Source organism: Ammodytes marinus, assembly GCF_949987685.1.
Source record: "Ammodytes marinus genome assembly, contig: scaffold_50, whole genome shotgun sequence".
Taxonomy (NCBI): Eukaryota; Metazoa; Chordata; class Actinopteri; order Uranoscopiformes; family Ammodytidae; genus Ammodytes; species Ammodytes marinus.
The window spans coordinates 151836-175153 of NW_027648586.1; the positions used below are offsets into that span (position 1 = coordinate 151836).

The window sequence follows — 23318 nt, forward strand, 5'->3', positions numbered from 1 at the left end:
CGGACTCACACTGCGCAACACAACGGCTATATGATCGATAACCATTTCACGTGATCGACAATATTCTTAACGAGCAATGATCGAGCAATCGATTAATTATGCCCATCCCTAGTTGCCACGGTGATGGGGAGTCTTAAACTGTTCTAGCTTTGCAGAGCACTTCTTTCTGTTCAGCTAAATATCCCCGTAGAACCGCACTGTGTTTATTATCGACACCAGTTAAATGTCGTTTTGCTTCTGCTCGTTTAACTCTCCCGCGTACATGCCGTAGTCGCGCGCGGTGCGGTACAATCGCGCGCGCCAAGCTGCATACACAGAGCAGCTGAAAGACAGAGAAACGCTTGGAGACACGTGCACATTTATTTACTGCAGATCGCGGCCTTTTCGCGCAGTTATGACCATGCACAAGCACACATCGCGCTTGCTAGTACATTAATTGTGCAGCTCTTAAAAAAAATATATATATATATTTTTTTTTGTGGGGGGGCTGGCGCCTTAGCTATAAAGCGCTGGGGGAAACATTGTGTTGAGTATCTAGGAGGGAGGACGTTAGTAGGGCTTTTCCAATACAGCCTTACTTACCCACAGCCCGCGTGTAGCAAGATGCACATTCCCAGTGAGAGGGAGCGGAGGGCAAAATGGCGTGATTGACAGTCACAACGATGGAGGAGGTAAGTTTTGTTGCACCGTTACATTTATTTAAGTTTAGCAAACAAAAGGATTCAGAAAAGTTACAGTTGAGCTTCTTGTCTTGTTCATATGGAACATGTACAGAAACGTCAAGTCACATCCTTTGGATTTTTGATGCAAAATCCGACCCGGTATTTTCAAATAGAAAGATATGTACTAGATGTTTTAGGACATTTGTCAGGTTTCATTGCTACTCATTCACTCATTCACCCATTCACCCATTCACTCATTCAGCCATTCACCCGTACGCGATATATAATGTAAACTGTTTTGTAAATGTTACATATTGGACTTTTAAAGTTACAAGCTCAGAACGTGAACGGTTAACAAATGTTTATAAGAAAAGTGAATTCCCTTCCTTGGCATTGTATTCATTCACTTAGTCTTCAGTGTGTTTACTCAGATTATTGGGAATGAATGAATCCTTTTTGCTTTAATTTCCTTCGGCACTGTTATTTTTTTAGTCATGGTTTTGAGCCAGTCATGATAACCTAAGTGAGAGAGTGTCTATCCTCTGTCTCCTCTCAGCAGTGAGGGTTACGGTGGCACAGGGGACCGCTGATTTGGCACATCACAGCTGTTCACTTCCACGGGGAAAAAGTAAGAAACTCCGACTATATTACCGTTCAAAAGTTATTAAATCATCAGAAAATTACACAGATTAGACTACTGTCTCGTGCCATAAACTCGGTTTCAGTGAGTACATTGGAATTATAAATGTTTTTTTTTATGTCTTTTAGAATGAGTATTCGAATATTCGCTCTGAAAAAAACAGAGTATTTGAAGCCTGTAAAATGGTATTCTGCCTTAACCTTAAGTACGTCACCAAACCAAACACTTCACATAAACTCAAACCGAACGTTGCTTTGCCTCATTTCATTTCCCGTCTGCGTTGCGTTCATTTCCGCTCCCCGACTGAGACAGCTGAACTTTGGGTGTTTTGCCCCTGACATGTGCCACTATGGATTCAACACAGATACCAAACTCCTCAGCTGATAATACAGCAGGTAAGTTTCAGTCAGTTTACACACACACACACACACACACACACACACACACACACACACACACACACACACACACACACACACACACAGAGTTAGTTTCCTCAGTATACTGGAATTGATACACAAATTTACTCGGCTGTGGAGACAACTTGGAACAGCTTCTGGATACTATGAAGAAGGAACTTATGAAAATAAGTTAACATTGAATTTATAGCAGTTGCTTGGTTCTTTTAATATTTGTTCATTCTAGCGCCCCCTTTGGACAAAAGTGGTAGTGTTTTAACTACGTCAGCTGTTTTTCATGAGTGAGCGTGATATCCGAGGTTTGAAGGCCTGTATAGATTTTAGGGTCCTGAGTGAGTATTGTGGTGAGGTGTCCCTTCATGGAGTGAATCACACAGGACATGTTTCTTATTTAAACAAGAATATAACGTATATTGTAACTAATAATTAAATTTCTATATTAACTTTTTTAAGCAGCTTCTAATTCAATGGTTTGTAACTTATTGAATAGTGAAATCATGTTGAAAATGTGTCTATGAAATATGATTCAGCAGGTATAAACTCAGAGAGGTGTAAGAGTTAAACATTAATCTGAGTGAGATAAGATGGGTTAAAGTTCAAGAAGTTTATTCTCATTATATTGATGGTTAGACTATACAGCGAAATTCAAATGGCACTCCCAGAGACATGGAAACATTAAGAAAGATTTCAGAGATTGAAAAACTGAGAGACATTAGGTTATGGTAAAAAAGAAAAGAAAAGAAAAAAAAATACATTTTAAGATACACAGGTGTTACTACTATTGCACGATTAAATAGTTAGAATTCCTCAGTGTGAAATCATGTTGAATGTGTATCAAATATCAGACATCAGCTTTAAACTAGAGCCATGTGCGTTATTTCATTCATGCTTTACATAGTTTCTGTGTTTCACTTAATGACAATAGAATGAATCTTGAATCTTGAACATGAATCCTTTCTGGGCCTATTCCTCTGTGTCTGGAACATAGTAATAAAAGTGGACTTTGACTATTGGCTTTTTCTGCTGCCATATAACAGTGGACTTTCTCCCATCTTATGTGGCAAGGCAGCAGTTAATAAATGATTGGTGCCTGATTGGTATTAAATTTGATCCATAAACTTATATGCATATGATATTAAATAAAGTATATTGATGTGTTCATGATTATCATATCAGATATTCATTGTCTATCATCAGAATGTCCTTAAAGATAGTTTTTTTTAAGGTGTTTCCCCGGACTTATATGATATATGGAGTTATTAAGTTAAGTTACTTTATTAGCCAATAGTTACATTGAAATGTGTCTTTTCGCATCTCACCTCTCAAGCTACCACACTTCGGAGGGGGTCAGAGCGCAGGGTCAAGTATGAGCTCTGTCCCATTCGAGGGGCCGCATCCTTCTAAGGCTGCATTTGAAGACCGATTGCGTCATAGCGGCGCAAAGGCTTGTCCCATTTGGAAGGCTCCGTCATCTGCGGCCGAGAAATGCAATCTTCGTTTCACGGTTTTGAAGGGTCCAACAGATGTATCCTTCGCGGCCCAACATATCCCTAGATTCATTGCCTTTTTTCAGAGATGGCATAAAATAAAATAAAAAATAACAAAACAGCAACGTGTTGTTCCATCTTCTTAACCTTTTATCTTCCTTTCTTTCTTTCTTGTCTTGCCATCTGACATCAGACTTTCTCCCGTCTTATCTTTCTCAGGTTAATGTTTAACCCTCTCTGGTTCCTGCTTCATCTTCATCTGAATCTCGTGACAGTTTATTTTCTCCTCTAAAGCTGCAGCTGAAGGTAAGAGATCCACTCTGCTCTCACTGTTTATAATAATAATGATCTTATTTTATTATATTGTATTATTTCTAGTGTAAATCTAGTTCCAGTAGAAACGGAAAACTTGTGGAATTTGTCCAAACTTATAACTCAGAGTTTAACAGGAAACTAGAGACGAAGGAGGTGACAGCCGTTAACAAAGATCCTCCATGTTGTGTTAATGTGATATTATTATTAGTACTAGTTACATATCAGTGTGTTGATGCAGTAATTGACACTGTTGATTGACAGTTTTGTGTTTCTTGCGGATGTATGTCTAGTTTATAAAATAATGAATGATTTGGCCGCTCCTCCATTGAATGAGTTTGTGTCACTGCGCTCAGACAATGGAAGGAGAACTATTACTCCAACAGAGGGGACTGTGTAGTACAGCACAGCTCCACTGAGTATTTTCAGTTAGAGCCACCAAGTCTTGGAACTCAATACCAAGCGAGATAAGAGAGTGGAACACCTTTGCTGGTTTTAAATGTAAAATGAAATCATGGCTGAAATCAATCCAAGCATGTTCCCATCATGCAGAGAATGTTGTCTTAATGTTGTGCTGTTGTTGTTGTTGTGGTGTCCTAAATGTTGTGATTTTATTGTTCGTATTGTGTTGTTGTGTTTTACTGTTGTGAAATTGTGTGTTGTTGTTTTTATACTTCAGTGTTAGGTTTCCCTTTTGACAGAGATGTAATCCTCTGTTTCCTGCCCAGGGACTACAGATGAAATGAGTTTATAGCTAACTCTGGTACTGCTATTCAGCTCTGCATTGTCCCTACTAAATAAACAAACAAATCAATCAATCTACTCTGACAGTGGGTTGTTAGTACGGTGACTGCTGTAAAGGAGCTGAGCACTTCAGCAGGAAACTTTGGACTTGTTGTTCTACTACATGTATCTGACGGCTCGTTACTTTACACATTCACATTTTACTCACAAAGTATTTGATCAACAAGTCAAATCTGAAGTTAAAGTATCAGCAGTGAATGAAACACTTCACATGAAGTCTTTACCTTCTGCTTTCTCATGAAGGACATTTTGTGTTTAATACTTGTAGTAAAACTTTGCATTTCCCCGTGTAACAGCAGCAGTAGTAGTAGTGAATACTGGTTGTGTACAGGCCTGCTGTACTTCATGGTCTGTTTCTGGCTTTAATCTGGCGCCATCTGCTGGACGTCAGCTGTATGAAAACGGAGGATGATTGAAATGATACAAATCATTTTATTGTCTGTGTCGTGGCTCAAACAGGAAGAATAAAACCCTTGTTTTAACTATACATACTGCTGAGTAGCTCCACCTGTAATAGCACTTAATTATTAGGTGATTTATAATTTGTTTTAATAATGTGAATGTGAAAAGTCACCAAAAGCTGTCAGATAAATACACAGATAACCACAGGATTGACCAATGAAATGCAGCTGCAGCTTACACACACACACACACACACACTTACACACACACACACACACACACACAGACGCACACACACACACAGACGCGCACACACACAAACAGAACACATAGAAACACATTCACAAAGAACAGAATAAAACAATATGATGTAGATGTCTTCAGTTCACTGCAGCTTCATGGCTCCATCTAGTGGCCTGGTAGTAGAAGTACAGCAGCTGATAGCAGCTTCCTCTGCCTCACTCTGTCTGACTGCATTCACCTGTCATTAATGGATTATTCATTTGGGTAACTTTCATGTCCCTGGGATGTTCAGTTTATGTGTTTTCTGTGTTTGCAGGTGTGTGTGAAGGTGTGGGCTCTGCTATGGATCAGAGTCAGGACAGAGAGGAGGGAGGGGAACATGGCGGCCAGACCAAAGCTCAGAGGTGACATGAGGATCTCTAACTGTCCATGACTCAAATCACTGCACCATCATTATTCACTCTCAACGCTGTGTGTGTGTGTGTGTGTGTGTGTGTGTGTGTGTGTGTGTGTGTGTGTGTGTGTGTGTGTGTGTGTGTGTGTGTGTGTGTGTGTGTGTGTGTGTGTGTGTGTGTGTGTGTGTGTGTGTGTGTGTGTGTGTGTGTGTGTGTGTGTGTGTGTGTGTGTGTGTGTGTGTGTGTGTGTGTGTGTGTGTGTGTGTGTGTGTGTGTGTGTAACAGACCAGACTCACCTGGACCCAGCTGTTTGTCCTTCAAGAGTGACAACTCAAAAGATCATTTCGTTAATTTCAAAGGACAACAACCGTCGGCTGCAGAGAGGTAAACTGTTACTAACATTTAAATATCACTGATTACTAACTGTTACTGTAAAAACAATTAGGGCTCAGGGAGGAACCAATCTGTGGTTCCACAGGTAATACCCAGAAAGACAAACCGTTTTTGACCACACACACACACAATGACGTCAAGCAGATGCAGTAAGGGTCTTTTGTTTGTTCTTTGGTTAACATATTGGAGTTGAGGAAATGTCAAATAAACCTAACAACAAATGTTTTTAACTGGAAGTTAGACTTGGACTCATTCATCAGGACAAGGAAACGTTCATCAAGAGGTTTTTCCATGGTACAGAATCTCTGGGCTTAAAGCGTGGGCTAAATGAACCTTTTTAAATAAATCAATACTGATTTTATTACCAGGATTCATCAGAGACTAGACTCTCCTGGACCTGTACCCAGCTTTTTGGACATTAAGAGATTCTGGTCAAAGGAGGGGGCGCCCTTAGTTCAGTTGGTAGGGCGTCCCCCCCATGGGCCTCGGCCAGAAGCAGACCCGGGTTCGATTCCAGCCCGCGGTCGTTCTCTGCATGTCACTCCCCTCTCTGCCCCATTTCAACTCTGTCTCTACACTATCAATAAAGCATAAAAATGCCAAAAAAAAATATTTATAAAAATTTAAAAAATCCAATCAAAGGACCAAAACTGTCTGCTGTAAACTGCTCACACTGTAAACTTTTACTAACATTTAAATATTGCTGCACCATCATTATTCACACTCAAAGCTCTGTGTGTGTGTTGTGTTCAACAGACCAGACTCTCCTGGACCTGGAGCCAGCTGTTTGTCCTGCAAGAGTGACAACTCAAAAGATCATTTCGTTGATTTCAAAGGACAACGACCGTCGGCTGCAGAGAGGTTAACTGTTACTAACATTTAAATATCACTGATTACTAACTGTTACTGTAAAAACAATTGGGGCTCAGGGAGGAACCAATCTGTGGTTCCACAGGTGCTCCCCAGAAAGACAAACCGTTTTCGACCACACACCCACACACACAGACACACACACACACACACACACACACACACACACACACACACCCCCACACACACACACACACACACACACACACACACACACACACACACTTAAACACACTGACATCACGCCATACATCCGATGCAGTATGGGACTTTTGTTTGTACTTTGGTTGACTTTAGCCACGTTTCCACCAAAACTACCATGAACTTAGGCTCTGTTCGAAAAGCCCTACTAAATAGGGATGTGAACAATTTGTCAAATGTTACGGTGAAAATCACCGGGAGACCTCGCCAGTGTGGGCGACTGAGCCGCCGTACAGAAAAACTCTGTTTGTATATCTCAAGCCCGAATACACCACAGAGCCATGTCGGCAAACTGACTGCACAACTAAAGGGACTGTGTTCTACAGCCGAGTAAGTTACATTCACCTCCGACGCATGGACAGCGTTTAATTAAAGCAAATAATTTTTATTATCAAAAAGGCTTTGATGCAAATTCTGAAGTCTGAACACACACAGCGGGCGGCAGCAGTGTTGTTTAAAGGAAAGCGCAGTTGCTCATTCTTACCACAACTGCGTGCTGCTGCCGCACAAAAGGCACACTTCTTTCTTTTTTTGTCAGGCACATTTAGTCGATCGATTTTTCGATTCATGCCTCCGACACGTCGACTCACAAATAATGAGTCGTTTAACATCCCTACTACTAACGTCCTCCCTCTTACATACTCAACATGTACAGTGCCTTGCAAAAGTATTCATACCCCTTGGAATTTTCCACATTTTGTCACATTAAAACCACACACATACATTTATTGTACTGGGATTTCATATGATAGACCTACACAAAGTGGTGCATCATTGTGAAGTGGAATGAAAATGAAATATGGTTTTAATTTTTTTTTTTTAAATAAAAAACTGAAAAGCGTGGCGTGCATAAGTATTCAGCCCCCTTGAGTCAATACGTTGTAGAACCACCTATCGCTGCAATTACAGCTCCAAGTCTATTGGGGTATGTCTCCACCACCTTTGCACATCTACAGACTGACATTTTTGCCCATTCTTCTTTGCAAAATAGCTCAAGCTTCAGATTCAGCATCAGATTGGATGGAGAGCATCTGTCAACAGCAATTTTCAAGTCTTTCCAGATATTCTCAATTTTATTGACGTCTGGACTTTGACTGGGCCATTCTAACACATGACAATGCTTTGATTTAAACCATTCCATAGTAGATCTGGCTGTATGTTTAGGGTATTTAACCTTCTGGAAGGTGAACCTCCACCCTAGTCTCAAGTCTTTTGCAGACTCTAACAGGTTTTTCTGCCCTGTATTTGGCTCCATCTTTCTTCCCATCAACTCTGACCAGCTTCCCTGTCCCTGCTGAAGAACAGGACCCCAACAGCATGATGCTGCCACCACCATGTTTCACTGTGGGGATGGTGTGTTCAGGGTGATGTGCAGCGTTAGTTTTCTGCCACACATTGCACTTTGCGTTGAGGCCAAAAATTTCAATTTTGATCTCATCTGACCAGAGCGGGGTACACAGCATATTCAGATGAGACCAAACTTAAAGTTTTTGGCCTGAATGGAAAATGCAATGTGTGGCGGAAACTAACACAGCACATCACCCTATACACACCATCCCCACTGTGAAACATGGTGGTGGCAGCATCATGCTATGGGGATGCTTTTCTTCAGCAGGGAAGACGGAAGCTGTTTAGAGTTGATGGGAAGATGGATGGAGCCAAATACAGGACAGAAAACCTGTTAGAGTCTGCAAAAGACTTGAGACTGGGGTGGAGGTTCACCTTCCAGAGGGACAACTAGCCTAAAAATACAGCCAGATCTACTATGGAATGGTTTAAATCAAAGCATAGTCATGTGTTAGAATGGCCCAGTCAAAGTCCAGACCTCAATACAATTGAGAATCTCTGGAAAGACATGAAAATTGCTGTGGACAGACGCTCTCCATCCAATCTGATGCTGAATCTGAAGCTCAAGCTATTTTTTAAAGAAGAATAGGCAAAAATGTCAGTCTGTAGATGGGCAAAGGTGGTGGAGACATACCCCAAATAGATTTGCAGCTGTAATTGCAGCGATAGGTGGTTCTACAACGTATTGACTCAGGGGGGCTGAATACTTATGCACGCGGCGCCGCACTTTTCAGTTTTTTATTTCTAAAATTTTTTTTTAAACCATATTTCATTTCCATTCCACTTCACAATGATGCACCACTGTGTGTTGGTCTATCACATGACATCCCAATAAAATAAATGTACGTGTGTGGTTTTAATGTGACAAAATGTGGAAAATTCCAAGGGGTATGAATACTTTTGCAAGGCACTGTATATCACACAGTGCGTTTCCATGGCACAACTAGATTAGATTATCACATATATCGAACTAGACACTCGAACGGACCGTGTCACTTGTCTGAGTATACATGGCCTTTAAGATATCGGATAAATGTCCGATGCATGGCTGTCTCCACTATGCTAGGTGGCGCTGTAGCCCTTTCAACCATGTTTTCAACAAGTGTTGAAAGAGCCACGTCCGGTTCTCTTCCGGCAACAACCCATGATGTAGCCTATTACCATGCCTATTACGCGCAGGCACACAAGCACAGAACGAGAAGTCCGATATGCGATGTCCAATCCCTGTATACATGCAGAGAGAAAGCCGACAACGAACGACTTATCTAGGTGTTCTTATCCGACATCTCTTGTCCGTTATCGTGCCGATTTGTGTCCGAAGTAGATCGGATAAAGGTGTTTACATGCAGTTTAAAAGTCCTGTTGAAGTCTTATTCGTTTAGTTACCCGATTATGAGTCTGCATGGAAACGCACTGAGTGATTCTTGAGAAGTGGGACAAAACACGGTGCAATGTTGAAAAAAACCCTTTGTTTAGGCAAATTAAATTACATGTATGTATCCAACATATAATAAGCTACTGAGCTAAGCTTTGACACAACCTCCCAGCTTTTGTCCTTTTTATCAAAATGGGCTTTTTACCTTGCCATTCCTTATTTTGTGTCAACACCGTCAGACACCAAAAACACAAATTAATTTTCCCTCAATTTATGCTAGACCCATGAGATGTATAGTGATCACAAATATTCACCAAGACTGACAGAATATTTTCAAAATGTATATGAATATACAATTTTTAGTTCGATTTTCTTCTGTGTTCTTTAATTGAACTATGTAATAGAATTTTTACTTTAAAATTAGACCCCTGGATGGTTAACCCCAGATACGATGTGAACTAATTTTCTATGGTTTCTCCACAGAGTCGACCAGAAGATCTCAGAGGTTCCCAGTGGTCAGTCTGCCCAGCAGCGTCAAACACACCTGGACTCCACATTCAGGGTCTGTACATGAACACCAACAACTTTCCATCTGTTCTGTTCACAACAACCTCCATATTTAACTGTTTAGACCAGCGGACTGTCAGTCTGTCCAACATGGATCTGATGTTTGCTCCATGATTTTAGTTTGATTGTGTCGTTCATATAATATTCTGTTCCAGCTGCTGGAGGAAAACATCGTCACGTTTGTGAAGAACGAGCTGAAGAAGATGCAGAAGCTTCTGAGTCCAGATTACCCAGAATGCTTAGAGGGCCAGACTGAGGATGAGGAGCAGAGCAGCAGCAGAGAGGCATTTCTGAAGATCACACTGGACTTCCTGAGGAGCATGAAGCAGGAGGAGCTGGCTGACCTTCTGCAGAGCAGTAAGAGGATTTCTCTAAAGTTTTAACATGAGTGGGAAATGGGACATTTATTTAAGTCTCAAGAGATGGAGGGACAAATGTTTGTTTATGTTTAGAAATTCATAGTGAAGCGTTTAAGTGCTTATTTTCATCAGAATCTTTCAGTTGATGATACATGGGTGAAAATTGGCATGAGCATGAGTCTCCATGGGTCACTAGACAAGAAAATTGTCCGAGATATTTGAAATTGTGAATTTGAAAATGTCTCGTAGAAATGTATTGATGGGTTTTTTTCATTAAACATTGTGTTTTTCATTCCATTGTCTCGGACAATTTTCTTGTCGAGTGACCCATGGAGACTGTTCATACCAATTTTCACACTTGTATCACAAAATGAAAGAAAGCACTTATCTGCTCCACCATCATCATGAACCACTCATTGATCAAATCTCTTGTGTGTTCATTCAGGAAGTGATGCTGGAGTTTGTCGGCGAGAACTCAAGTCTTATCTGCAGAAGAAGTTCCAGTGTGTGTTTGAGGGGATCGCTAAAGCAGGGAACCCAACCCTTCTGAATCAGATCTACACAGAGCTCTACATCACAGAGGGAGGGACTGGAGGGGTCAATGATGAACATGAGGTCAGACAGATTGAAACAGCTTCCAGGAAACCACACAGACCAGAAACAACCATCAGACAAGAAGACATCTTTAAAGCCTCACCTGGAAGAGATGAACCAAGCAGAACAGTGATGACAAAGGGAGTGGCTGGCATTGGGAAAACAGTCTTAACACAGAAGTTCACTCTGGACTGGGCTGAAGACAAAACCAACCAGAACATTCTGTTCACCTTTCCATTCACTTTCAGAGAGCTGAATGTGCTGAAAGAGAAAAAGTTCAGCTTGGTGGAACTTGTTCATCACTTCTTCACTGAAACCAAAGCAGCAGGAATCTGCAACTTTGAAGAGTTCCAGGTTGTGTTCATCTTTGACGGTCTGGATGAGTGTCGACTTCCTCTGGACTTCCACAACAATGAGATCATGACTGATGTTACAGAGTCCACCTCAGTGGATGTGCTGCTGACAAACCTCATCAGAGGATATCTGCTTCCCTCTGCTCGCCTCTGGATAACCACACGACCTGCAGCAGCCAATCAGATCCCTCCTGACTGTGTTGGCAGGGTGACAGAGGTCAGAGGGTTCACTGACCCACAGAAGGAGGAGTACTTCAGGAAGAGATTCAAAGATGAGGAGCAGGCCAGAAGAATCATCTCCCACATCAAGACATCACAAAGCCTCCACATCATGTGCCACATCCCAGTCTTCTGCTGGATCACTGCTACAGTTCTGGAGGATGTGTTGAAGACCGGAGAGGGAGGAAAGCTGCCCAAGACCCTGACTGAGATGTACATCTACTTCCTGGTGGTTCAGGCCAAACTGAAGAACATCAAGTATGATGGAGGAGCTGAGACAGATCCACACTGGAGTCCAGAGAGCAGGAAGATGATCGAGTCTCTGGGAAAACTGGCTTTTGAGCAGCTGCAGAAAGGAAACCTGATCTTCTATGAATCAGACCTGACAAAGTGTGGCATCAATATCACAGCAGCCTCAGTGTACTCAGGAGTGTTCACACAGATCTTTAGAGAGGAGAGAGGACTGTACCAGGACAAGGTGTTCTGCTTCGTCCATCTGAGCGTTCAGGAGTTCCTGGCTGCTCTTCATGTCCATCTGACATTCGTCAACTGTGGAGTCAATCTGATGTCAGAAGAACAAACATCCTCCCATGAATCTGCAGAGACACAGTTCTACCAGAGTGCTGTGGACAAGGCCTTACAGAGTCCAAATGGACACCTGGACTTGTTCCTCCGCTTCCTCCTGGGTCTTTCACTGCCGACCAATCAGAGTCTCCTCAGAGGTCTGCTGACACGTACAGGAAGTAGCTCACAGACCAATAAGGTAGCGATTAGGTTCATCAAGAAGAAGATCGAGGAGACTCCCTCTGCAGAGAAAAGCATCAATCTGTTCCACTGTCTGAACGAACTGAATGATCATTCTCTAGTGGAGGTGATCCAACAGGTCCTGAGATCGGGACATCTCTCCACAGACAAACTGTCTCCTGCTCAGTGGTCAGCTCTGGTCTTCATCTTACTGACATCAGGAGAAGATCTGAACGTGTTTGACCTGAAGAAATACTCTGGTTCAGAGGAGGCTCTTCTGAGGCTGCTGCCAGTGGTCAAAGCCTCCAACAAAGTTCTGTAGGTGGACATATAAAACATTCCAATAGTGCTTAATTTTTGTACGTAAGATTTATTCACTAATAAATAATTAACATCTTTCAACTGAATAAAAAACATTAACTTTTTCCCTGACTGTTGTCTCTCCAGGCTGAGTGGCTGTAACCTCTCAGAGAGAAGCTGTGAAGCTCTGTCCTCAGTTCTCAGCTCCTCCTCTAGTCTGAGAGAGCTGGACCTGAGTCACAACAACCTGCAGGATTCAGGAGTGAAGCGTCTGTCTGTTGCACTAAAGAGTCCACAATGTAAACTGGAAACCCTCAGGTCAGGATTCATCTTGTGAGATTACCCAACAGTCAGAATAAGACACTGTTTTAAGAGACTGTTCACTTAAGTCATTTTCAGTTTAATCGAAAATTAAATATGATTCTGTTGGCCTGCTCCTCAACCTGTCAAACCCTGTAAAACAAGGTTTAAAAGCACAACAGTCAGAATAAGAAAGCACAGGTAATAAGATCATACAGTGGAGGATTCAATTGTGTCCAACTCTGTTAACCCTAACCGAGTGATTTGTAAAGGCCAACATAACGTATCTAATCATTAAACAGAGAAAAAAGAAAACAATTAAAAAATATGGCCTCTCAGTCTGAGTAGATATAAAGAGCAATGGCGTCAAATGTTATTTATTTTTCATTTAAGGCTGAAAACTCAAAAACATGAACTCTTTTCTTTCTGTTTTCTCTCCAGGCTGAGTGGCTGTAACCTCTCAGAGAGAAGCTGTGAAGCTCTGTCCTCAGTTCTCAGCTCCTCCTCTAGTCTGAGAGAGCTGGACCTGAGTAACAATGACCTGCAGGATTCAGGAGTGAAGCATCTGTCTGCTGCACTCCAGAGTCCACACTGTAAACTGGAAACTCTCAGGTCAGGCTTCAGCTTATTATAATGTCCAACAGTCAGAATGAGACCGTCAGTACATTTACATTCACAGTTTAGTCAAGCTACGGTTATAGCTCTTTCTAGCTATTAGGACATTTAGTTGGACAACTGATTAACTAAATGTCAAGAACCGGTTCTCGATTCCCATCCCTACTTATAAGCAATTAAAGCAGTAAGACAAGTTATATTTCAAGAAAAATAATAGAAAAGTATCAATAGTGGTATCGATAAAGAATCGGATCGTTTAGGAGTCTCGATAATGGTATCAATATCAATACAAAGTAATGATCCCCATCCCTAGACCAGTCACAGTCTGATTGACTATTATATCTACAGCGGGTGAAAAAAGTATTGAACACGTCACCATTTTTCTCAGTAAATATATTTCCAAAGGTGCTATTGACATGACATTTTCACCAGATGTTGGTCACAACCCAAGTTATCCATACATACAAAGTAACCAACACAAATACGTTCAGAAATTAAGTTATGTGTAATAATGTGAAATGACACATATATATTATATACATGCAGGAGTAGTTCGGCTCACAATCACATTATATAGGTGTTAGCTCAGTTTTGAGAAATTTGATTAAGTACGATGAGATTTCTTTAGGACAAACATGTAGGCATCCATTTTAACTGGTTTCAGTCTGACTGATACAATAAACCGATTTTCTCAAACACATGTAAATGACTGTTTAGTTAAGAGACTCACAATTAACCTGTTTGTTAAACAGTTTGTCTTTTAAAACCTGCTCATCCAGCTTTAGGTTCATATTGGTAATGCAGGTCAACACCTGTAGGATTTTCCTACTGACATGATTAACCCATTGATGACGGCTGCTGCGCGATGCCACATTGGCTCTCCTGCCTGATGCCGCATCTTGCAGCATTATTACTTTATCTAATTTTCATGGCATTCCCAGCATTGAATGCACTGTCATTGGTTCAAATACACATGAGGTGGGTTTTGTTGATTTTTTTAAGACCACGTGACCACCCAAAAGTTGTGTGGTTTGCCGAAAATCATGTCAATCAAAAAAAATAAAAATAAAAAAAATAATAAAAATACGCCAGCTATGTCGGCGACAGAACAGTTAGTGGCGTTTGGTGCACAGAATCAAGGTCTACTATAGACTACTGACGAAAATCACACAACACATTGCATCTATTTATTAACAATATTTAATAATTTTCGAATTCATCTAATTTTGACGATTTTTAGAAATATTTGTTGGTTTGTAAGCGCTAAGGGAGCATGTTTAAATAAAACCTGTGAACCTTAACTTTTAAATGTATTTTATTTCATGTTTCTATGTTCTACACAGGCTTAGATATTAAGGTTTTGGTAGACTTGACAATTCGTACTATTTTTTCAGAAAACCCTCAGGCATTAAGGACATGCATCCTAGATTGCCATAGTCATCAATGGGTTAAAAAAAACATGAATTAGTAGTCTTTTTTTTATTCCAGTCTGTCAGGCTGTTTGGTGTCAACAGAAGGCTGTGCTTCTCTGGCCTCAGCTCTGAGCTCCAACCCCTCCCATCTGAGAGAGCTGGACCTGAGCTACAACCATCCAGGAGACTCAGGGGTGAAGCTCCTGGAGGATCCCCTCTTGAGACTGGAGACTCTCAGGTATGAACAGACAACACTTCACTTCACTTACAGCTCCGGAAAAAATTAAGAGACCAGTCTGGATTTTTCTTAAATCTTCATCTCTACGTTACTTATTGAAAATGCTCTTAATGACAAAAAATGTATTGGAATTTGGAAGAAATGTTGTCAGTAGTTTATATTATAAAACCAAAATGTTCATTCTACTCAAACAGATGCCTATGAATAGTAAAACCAGAGACACTGAACATTTGGACTGGTCTCTTCATTTCTTCCAGAGCTGTACTGCTGCTGTCCTTCCACCATGATGAAGGACAAATGCCTTCTCATATTACTGTTGATTTTATATTATTGTTTATATATTGTGTTGCAATGCTCAACGGGTGCAACAATGAGGCCATATGTTCTTGAGTAAACATAGGACATTTAATAAAGAATAATGTGAAATAACTAGGGCTGTCAAAATGAACGTGTTAACGCAGGGTGATTCATTTCTGGAATTAATGCGTTAATTTTTTTAACGCATGTGCAGAATGATCCGACCCGTACATCCCACCCGCTCTGCACTACAGTCACTCTAACGTTGTGGCTGACCCAGGATCAGTAGCTGCGCGCGGCCAAACATAGCAGCACGCTAGCCCATTCCATGTTAGGTGTGCCTGGGCACGGTACAGATGCTAATGAGATGACATGTGCAAAAGCAAGCGCACAGACGGCGTTCCTGACTTGAATTTGAGAAACAGTCTCACTTTTATAATAAAGTTGACTTTGACTTTGATGTTGGATTTGAAATCATTCTGACTGTTCCTCCCTCCAGGACGGACCACGGTGGAGAGCAGCGGTTAAAACCTGGTCCGAGGAAGTGTAAGTGGATTCAGTTTGACTAATGGAGACAGAATGTGTCATCGTTAAACTTTATAGAAATGAACAACATCAGGACACAAACAGAATAAAACCTTCAGGTGTCTGATGATAAACTGCTGCTGTGCCTTTTTCTCTCCATCAGATTCCTGTGAACTCACACTGGACACAAACACAGTTAACAGAAACCTCAAACTGTCTGACAACAACAGGAAGGTGACATGGGTGAAGGAGGAGCAGCCATATCCTGATCATCCAGAGAGATTTGACCTCATGCCTCAGGTGCTGTGTAGTAATGGTCTGACTGGTCGCCGTTACTGGGAGGTCGATTGGAGCGGAGAAGTTGATATATCAGTGAGTTACAGAGGAATCAGCAGGAAAGGACTCAGTTATGACTGTGTGTTTGGACGTAATGATCAGTCCTGGAGTCTGTACTGTGATGATGATGGTTACTCTGTTTATCACAATAACAGAAGAACATCCATCCGCTCCTCCTCTGTCTCTCACAGAGTAGCAGTGTATGTGGACTGTCCTGCTGGCTCTCTGTCCTTCTACAGAGTCTCCTCTGACTCACTGATCCGCATCCACACCTTCAACACCACATTCACTGAACCTCTTTACCCTGGGTTTAGGCTTGGGCCAGGTTCCTCAGTGTCTCTGTGTGATGTGTAGGAGGGAAACCACTTCCAGTCCTGAGGTTTAAATGTTGTTGGTGGACGAGGCTTCACTTAGTTCATACCTGACTCACTCATTACATTTCAATTCTTTGACGCTTTTTTCCAAAGAGACTTCCAATAAGTTCATTCAACCTTGAAGGTACAAACTCAGAACAAGAAGAATCACGTTAAACTAAACTAGAAAGTGTCACATGTAAGTCGAACATGTGATTTAACTTGTGTTGGTTAAATCTTTTTAACAAGTAGGGCCTGTTAGGATTTAATGCGCTTTTCATTCTTCTTTTTTTTGGTAGTTTTGGCTGTGTTTGTGCATATGGCATGAATTTTGGCCATATTGTATATGATCATGTTATTTCCAGCTCAGCTCCTACAGTATGGCTAAAATGCACTGTATACAAGCAAAAGATACACTCAGACCGTTAAAGATGTAATCTGTCGCAATAACATCTAGATTATTGTCTTTTAATGGCCTACTTCACCGGTTGGAAGGTGTATTGAACTCGGAGATCCTATGTAGTATAAATGTGCAAAAAAATTGAAATCGGATCATCCTAGCCTGAGAAAAGGCAGAAAGAGTGTTTTATGGTCTCACTGTCTAACCCTACATTTTCCTTCTTGTGACATCACAGTAAGGGTCAGGATTAACAGGACAGCTGGGCCAAGGGAAGACTGAGGAAAGAAAAACCTTATTCATTATATTATAATAGTGATTTTATAATGATAGAACGCTGGTTCCGTATGGGTGAAGTATTCCTTTAAGTTCCTATATATAGGATATTTATTTCCTATATATAGGATATTGATATATATATCAAACAGTGAGTTAAAACAATTATATGCTTATGCTTATGCTTTATGTCCCACAAGCCCGGTCTGAGCTAGGAAAGACAGCTTTTAGCTTCAGTGCCCCTGACTCCTGGAACAACTTACAGCAACAAATTAAACTAAATAACTTCATATCCTTTAACCAATTTAAACAAACTATTTTAAATCTGCCAAACTCTACCTGTAACTCTTTTAATTAGGCTATATTGTACTCTCACCCATTTAATTTTAATTGCTACCACTTAATTTCACCACTGTGTAAATGTTTCAATTGTTTTTCTCTTCACCTGTTGTTGTGTATTTGATGTATTTGCGTTGAATATTGTTAATGTATTGTTGTTTTTCCTTTGAATTTGTTTGAACTCGACGTCATTGAAAATGAGGGTCACCCCTCAATTGGTCTCTCGAGGATAAATAAAAGTTAAATGAAAAAATGAAAATAAATGAGCATATGACCCACTGATGAAATCGCCTGTATTTGCTGCTTTGCCCAGTTATACTATTGGAGGGAGAGGGGTCTAGCTGCAGTCCTCCACCCTCAGGCTGGAAGCGACTGCACGAGGTGGTTGAAGTTTGTTATAAATATGAAGTTTCTTTAAATAAAGTGTAAAAAAAAAAAGTATGTGTTTGTGTTTTTTTTTTTTTTTTTTTGTGGTCTCTTATCGGTGAAACGAGTAAACAAAGCCTCTGATGGGTTCTCTAAATGTAGATTATTCAGCCACGCTCTTTTATCCTCATCTACTGTTAGTAGACGCTGAAAACTGTTCCACCACCGTTCTTGGGAAGCTGGTTTCTGTATTCTCGGTCGCACTCACTTTAAAGTCAAAATAATAATAATTGGATTTCATTTATAATTTATTCAAACATTTCTGTAAAAATAAAAAAATAAAAAATATATAGTTTTAATGTCAGTAATCAACTGGCAAAGTTTAATGATGATATATCTATCAAGTAAAGTATTCACTATTTACCTGCAGTGTCTGTTTACATTTTACATTTATTTATGCTGTGTCTGAAATCGCGCACTCACGTAAGTGCACTTACATTGAGTGCACTTTATTATCCCTACAGTACACTTACTTATAGACGCAGTGCTCTCATTTCTACAGTGCACTGTCCAAACTGCCGTCGCGCACCTACCGGAAATGACTTTGCATTTTGAAGGTTCTTCTTTGGTGGTATTTTTTTTTAAACGGTCGGATACAGTCTAAAACAGTGTAGTTGTACGGAAAAACTAAACAAATGTGTAATTTAACTTTTGTAGAGCGCGTCAGTCTCCACAGTTGCTTCAAGCTCCTCTATTTTGATTTTAATGTCCCGTCCTCTCCGCTACGTAGGCAAGATGGCGGCCGTTGAGTGTGGAAAGTGTCCATCGCTCCACACTCAAGTTTTAGACCGTTTTGAGTGCACGACCGAGGAACTTACAGTGCACTGTATTTTGGCACACTCTCCGGTTTTGCGCAAAGTGCACTCAAAAAAAGTAAGTGTAAGTACAGAAGAGCGCGATTTCAGACACAGCATTAGTTTTGTATTTAGGTCTCTGCTATTCTTGTGTTCCTCTTATACACTTAATTCTTCTTCTTCTTCTTATTATTATTATTATTATTACTATTATTATTGTTGTTGTTGCTGCTTTTTGTATTGTATTATTTAAGTCTCAGCTTCCCACTTGTGTTTCTCTTATACACTTTCTTTATTGCCCTGCTGGAGGAGCCCAGTACTAAAGAATCACATTGCCAGCGACTGCTCTGTAATTGTTGTGCATATGACAATAAAACCATCTTGAATCTAGACTAGACCCAAAAGTCTTATACAACAACAATAAGTGGACATTTTTGTTCAAATTTCAGTAACCAAAAAATAAATCCATGAAATCAGCAGTTGAGTCAGAAGTTACAATTTATTTGTCCAGAAAAATAATAACACTGTAAAAAAAAAAATAATAATCTCTTTGGTCCAAAAAGTTTAATTTAGTCCAAAACTTAAAGGTGCTCCGAGGAACTTTATGTGTTCATTCTAGCGCCCCCCTTTGGACAAAAGCAGTAGTGTTTTTACCACGCCAGCTGTTGTTCCTGAGTGAGCATACCCATGACAAAGGCATTAAGAAAAACTATATTAAAATAGCATTCTTTGCACTGATGGTCTTGTTTGCTGTTACATGTAATTTATGATCATCAGAGGAAAAATGAGACTGTTTCAGAAATATTTAAAAGTTCCTCGTAGAGACTTTAAATCAGTGACTTTTATCTTCGGTCGTTGTTCGTCTGCTTCAATAAAGTTTGATTCAAACCGGCGTTTCCTCTTTCACCTCCACTGGCGCCTCCTGCACAAAGACACAAAAATATAATTTAATAAAACACTCACTAAAAATAATTATTACGTCTTAAAAGCATTAAATAATCGGGCCATATTGGCTCCGGCCTTCGTTGCAGTGGTTCAAATCCGACCCGTGGACCTTTACTGCAGGTCATCCCCCCTCTCTCTCTCTCTCTCTCTCTCTCTCTCTCTCTCTCTCTCTCTCTCTCTCTCTCTCTCTCTCTCTCTCTCTCTCTCTCTCTCTCTCTCTCTCTCTCTCTCTCTCTCTCTCTCTCTCTCTCTCTGTCTCTCTCTGTCTCCCCATTTCAACTCTACTGTCTAATAAAGCTAGAAAAATGCCAAAAAAGAATCTAAAAAAAATAGATAATAATAATTGAAAATGTTTTAATTAATTTGAGATTCCCACCGTTGTTTCTTCGGTCTGCTCCACTATCTCGACCTGAACAAAAACACAAAAGCAATTTTAATTTAAAAAAATTTTGAACCTTGAAGTCTCGTTGTATAAATAAACATTATTATATATTATAAACCTATACGCTTTTTTCCATATTGTTTTATTATATTATTGCCAATAAAGTTTTTTGTATTTGAAATGTTAAAAAACGTACCACCGGTGTTTCCTCCGTCAGTTCAACTGTCTCAGCCTGAAAAAAATAGACAAAAAAATTATAATTTTTTTAAAAAATTTGAACCTTAAAGTCTCACAGTTTGCGTTCTATAAATAAAAATTATTATATATTATATTATAAATGTATATGCTTTGGCCATATTGATTGATTGGTTGATTGTCTTTATTTCGAACATGCAAGCAATAAAAAAACAAGTTTAAATAGTAATACATGAATAAATAAAAAACTAAAAGCAAAAAAAAATTTAAAAACAGACAGACAGACATTCTACATGCTCGAAAGGGTGTTAGGAGGAGATATTGTTATATTACATTATTGCCAATAATTTTTTTTATATTAAAAATTTGGAAAAACTTACCACCGGTGTGTCCTCGGTCAGCTCAACTGTCTCAACCTGAAAAAATAGACAAAAACTATTTTAAGTCTCAGTTTTCTTTGTATAAATACACATTATTCATATATTATAAATGATGTTTTGGCCATATTGTTTTATTATATTATTGCCAATAAAGTTACATTTAATTTGAGAAATCTTGAAAACTTACCGCTGGTGTTTCCTCTGTCGACTCGACTACCTCGACCTCCTAAAAAATATAACATTTTATATTTTAAAGTTTGACCTTTTGAAGTCTCACTGTTTGCACTGTATAAATACAAATTATTATTTATTATAAATATAAATATAAAGTAGGGCAGTCAAACGATGCATTTTTTGAAATTGTGTTTAAAGGTGTAGTCAGTGATTCTGGAGAACGCTTGTTGTCAAAATCAGTGAAGATCCGCTACCTGTCTGTACTGTGTCTGCCCTAAAGGTGTGTGTGTGTGTGTGTATGTGTGTGTCGCTGTCTGTGAGTGTGTGTGTGTGTGTGTGTGTGTCGCTGTGTGTGTGTGTGTGTGTGTGTGTGTGTGTGTGTGTGTGTGTGTGTGTGTGTGTGTGTGTGTGTGTGTGTGTGTGTTTCTTGCTTGTTGTCAAAATCACTTTCTGTCAAATCAGTGAATATCTCCTCATGATTCACTACCTGTCTGTACTGTGTCTGCCCTGAAAATAAATCCAGTGCTAATACACAGACTATAGGCTCTGTAAACTGGTATGTAAACAAAGGCCCCACCGTAACTAGCAACATGCCTGTTTACAGAGCCTAGGCTCAGTGCACACACAGTACAGACAGGTAGCGGATCACAAGGAGATATTCACTGATTTTGACAAAGTGATTTTGAGTGACTACACCTTTAAAATTAAATGTTATTGAAAAAATCATGAAAAATCCACACCTGTGTTTCTTCGATCACCTCCACTGTCTCAGCCTGCAAAGACACAGAAACATTCAATCTTAATACATTCATAGAACAAAAATATATTAATAAACTTTATTCGTATCGCCCTTATAAAACAGGAAATGCAGCTCAAGGGGCTTTACAATAAAGAAATGACATGCAAGCGTAGCATGAGAAATTTATATATATATATATATATGATACTTTGGCAAATTTTGTTTTATTACATTATTGCTGATAAAGTTTGTTAAACTGAAATTTTATTGAAGATCATGAAAAAGGGGCGCCCTTAGCTCAGTTGGTATACTATATCACTATCAATAAAGCATAAAAATGCCCAAAAAAAATATCTAAAAAAAAAAAATAATGAAAAAAAAAAATAAATCCCCACCGTTGTTTCCTCGGTCAGCTCCTCTGTCTCCTCCTAAACAAAGACACAAAAAATATTTAAAACATTTCAGAGTTTGACGTTTAAAGTCTTTCAGTCTGTGGTGTATGAATAAACATTATACTTTATAATTTTTCAATTAACCTTTATTTATACTGGATCATTACAATGATGTTGAGTCAACTATAGATTCAGTGCATACAGAAAGTAGGGGAGAACGGGGTAATATGTCACACGGGTTGGTTGTCACAATCGTTATATCTCGGAACCAGAAGGCACTGTCTGTTCAATTTTGGTATGTAAATATCCAGAATTGGGATCAGAGGTCACCTACATAGTCTTCCTTGGAGTTAGACTGCTGCATTTGAGGTGAGAGGACTGTTAGTGTTTTTCATGTCAAATTGAAAATATTTAGCTCCTCAGTATTTTTCTTCTAGGCTTTTACACAATGGGTTTATAACAAAACACTTGTTACCCATAAAAAGTGTGAAGGGTAAACTAAAGTTTAGATTGTTTTTAGCAAGCTAATTAGTTGTCAGATGGTTGTTGGCCTTGATGCTAGCAAAAAATTCAAGTTGGGGTTGGTCGTCACATTTTTGGGGGGGTTGGTTGTCACAAGTTATCCAAAGGCTACAGCCAGAAAAGGAACCCAATAACGAAATAAATTGTCAAGCTGTATCCTCACTGACACCCCAGAGAAGGAAAGAATAGAGCAGGAAAAGGCAGCTAGCATCCAAAAGAAAAAAGGGCAACAAAATCAAAACAACCCAGTGCATCCCAAACTAGACCAGCTGCCAAGGCTACAGTAAGTTATGTAGGCCTATTTGTCAACTTGACAATGCAATTAAACTTTCAAATTTAGTTCTGCTTTCTTGCCTTCTTTTTAAGATTATTCCCATTAAGATAACATTGTGACAAACAACCCCATAGTGTGTGACAACCGACCCCTAGCTGGGGTTGGTTGTCACAATGTGTAAGGGTGTCTTTGATGATTAATTTCTTCTTTATTACAATAAGATAGAAAAAGTGAGGGGTACACATTTCAAGCCAACACCTTAAAGGGGTAGTTCAGGATTTTAGACATAGGGCCTTATTCCCAAGTTAGCCTTGGTGTTCT

At 39.8% G+C, this 23318-nt stretch overlaps 2 protein-coding genes across 2 annotated transcripts in view; one reads left to right on the forward strand and one right to left on the reverse strand.

The window, feature by feature from the left end:
* Window positions 1-662: 662 nt before the first annotated feature.
* Window positions 663-16763, forward strand: LOC307270325 (NACHT, LRR and PYD domains-containing protein 3-like; the record flags this gene model as incomplete). The annotated part of the gene is made up of 11 exons (XM_080054214.1): window positions 663-671; window positions 3503-3514; window positions 5687-5748; window positions 10034-10112; window positions 10273-10474; window positions 10922-12704; window positions 12834-13004; window positions 13428-13598; window positions 15090-15251; window positions 16048-16094; window positions 16237-16763. The coding sequence occupies 11 exons, from the start codon at window positions 663-665 to the stop codon at window positions 16761-16763; spliced, it is 3225 nt and encodes a 1074-aa protein (XP_079910340.1).
* Window positions 16764-19473: 2710 nt separating this feature from the next.
* LOC307270333 (ribosome-binding protein 1-like) overlaps window positions 19474-23318 on the reverse strand; it is a 32395-nt gene continuing 28550 nt past the window's right edge. The window contains 7 exon segments of the mRNA XM_080054221.1: window positions 19474-19916; window positions 20316-20348; window positions 20518-20553; window positions 20897-20932; window positions 21084-21122; window positions 21811-21843; window positions 22205-22237. Coding sequence (XP_079910347.1) covers window positions 19878-19916; window positions 20316-20348; window positions 20518-20553; window positions 20897-20932; window positions 21084-21122; window positions 21811-21843; window positions 22205-22237 — 249 coding nt within the window. The 3' untranslated portion in view covers window positions 19474-19877.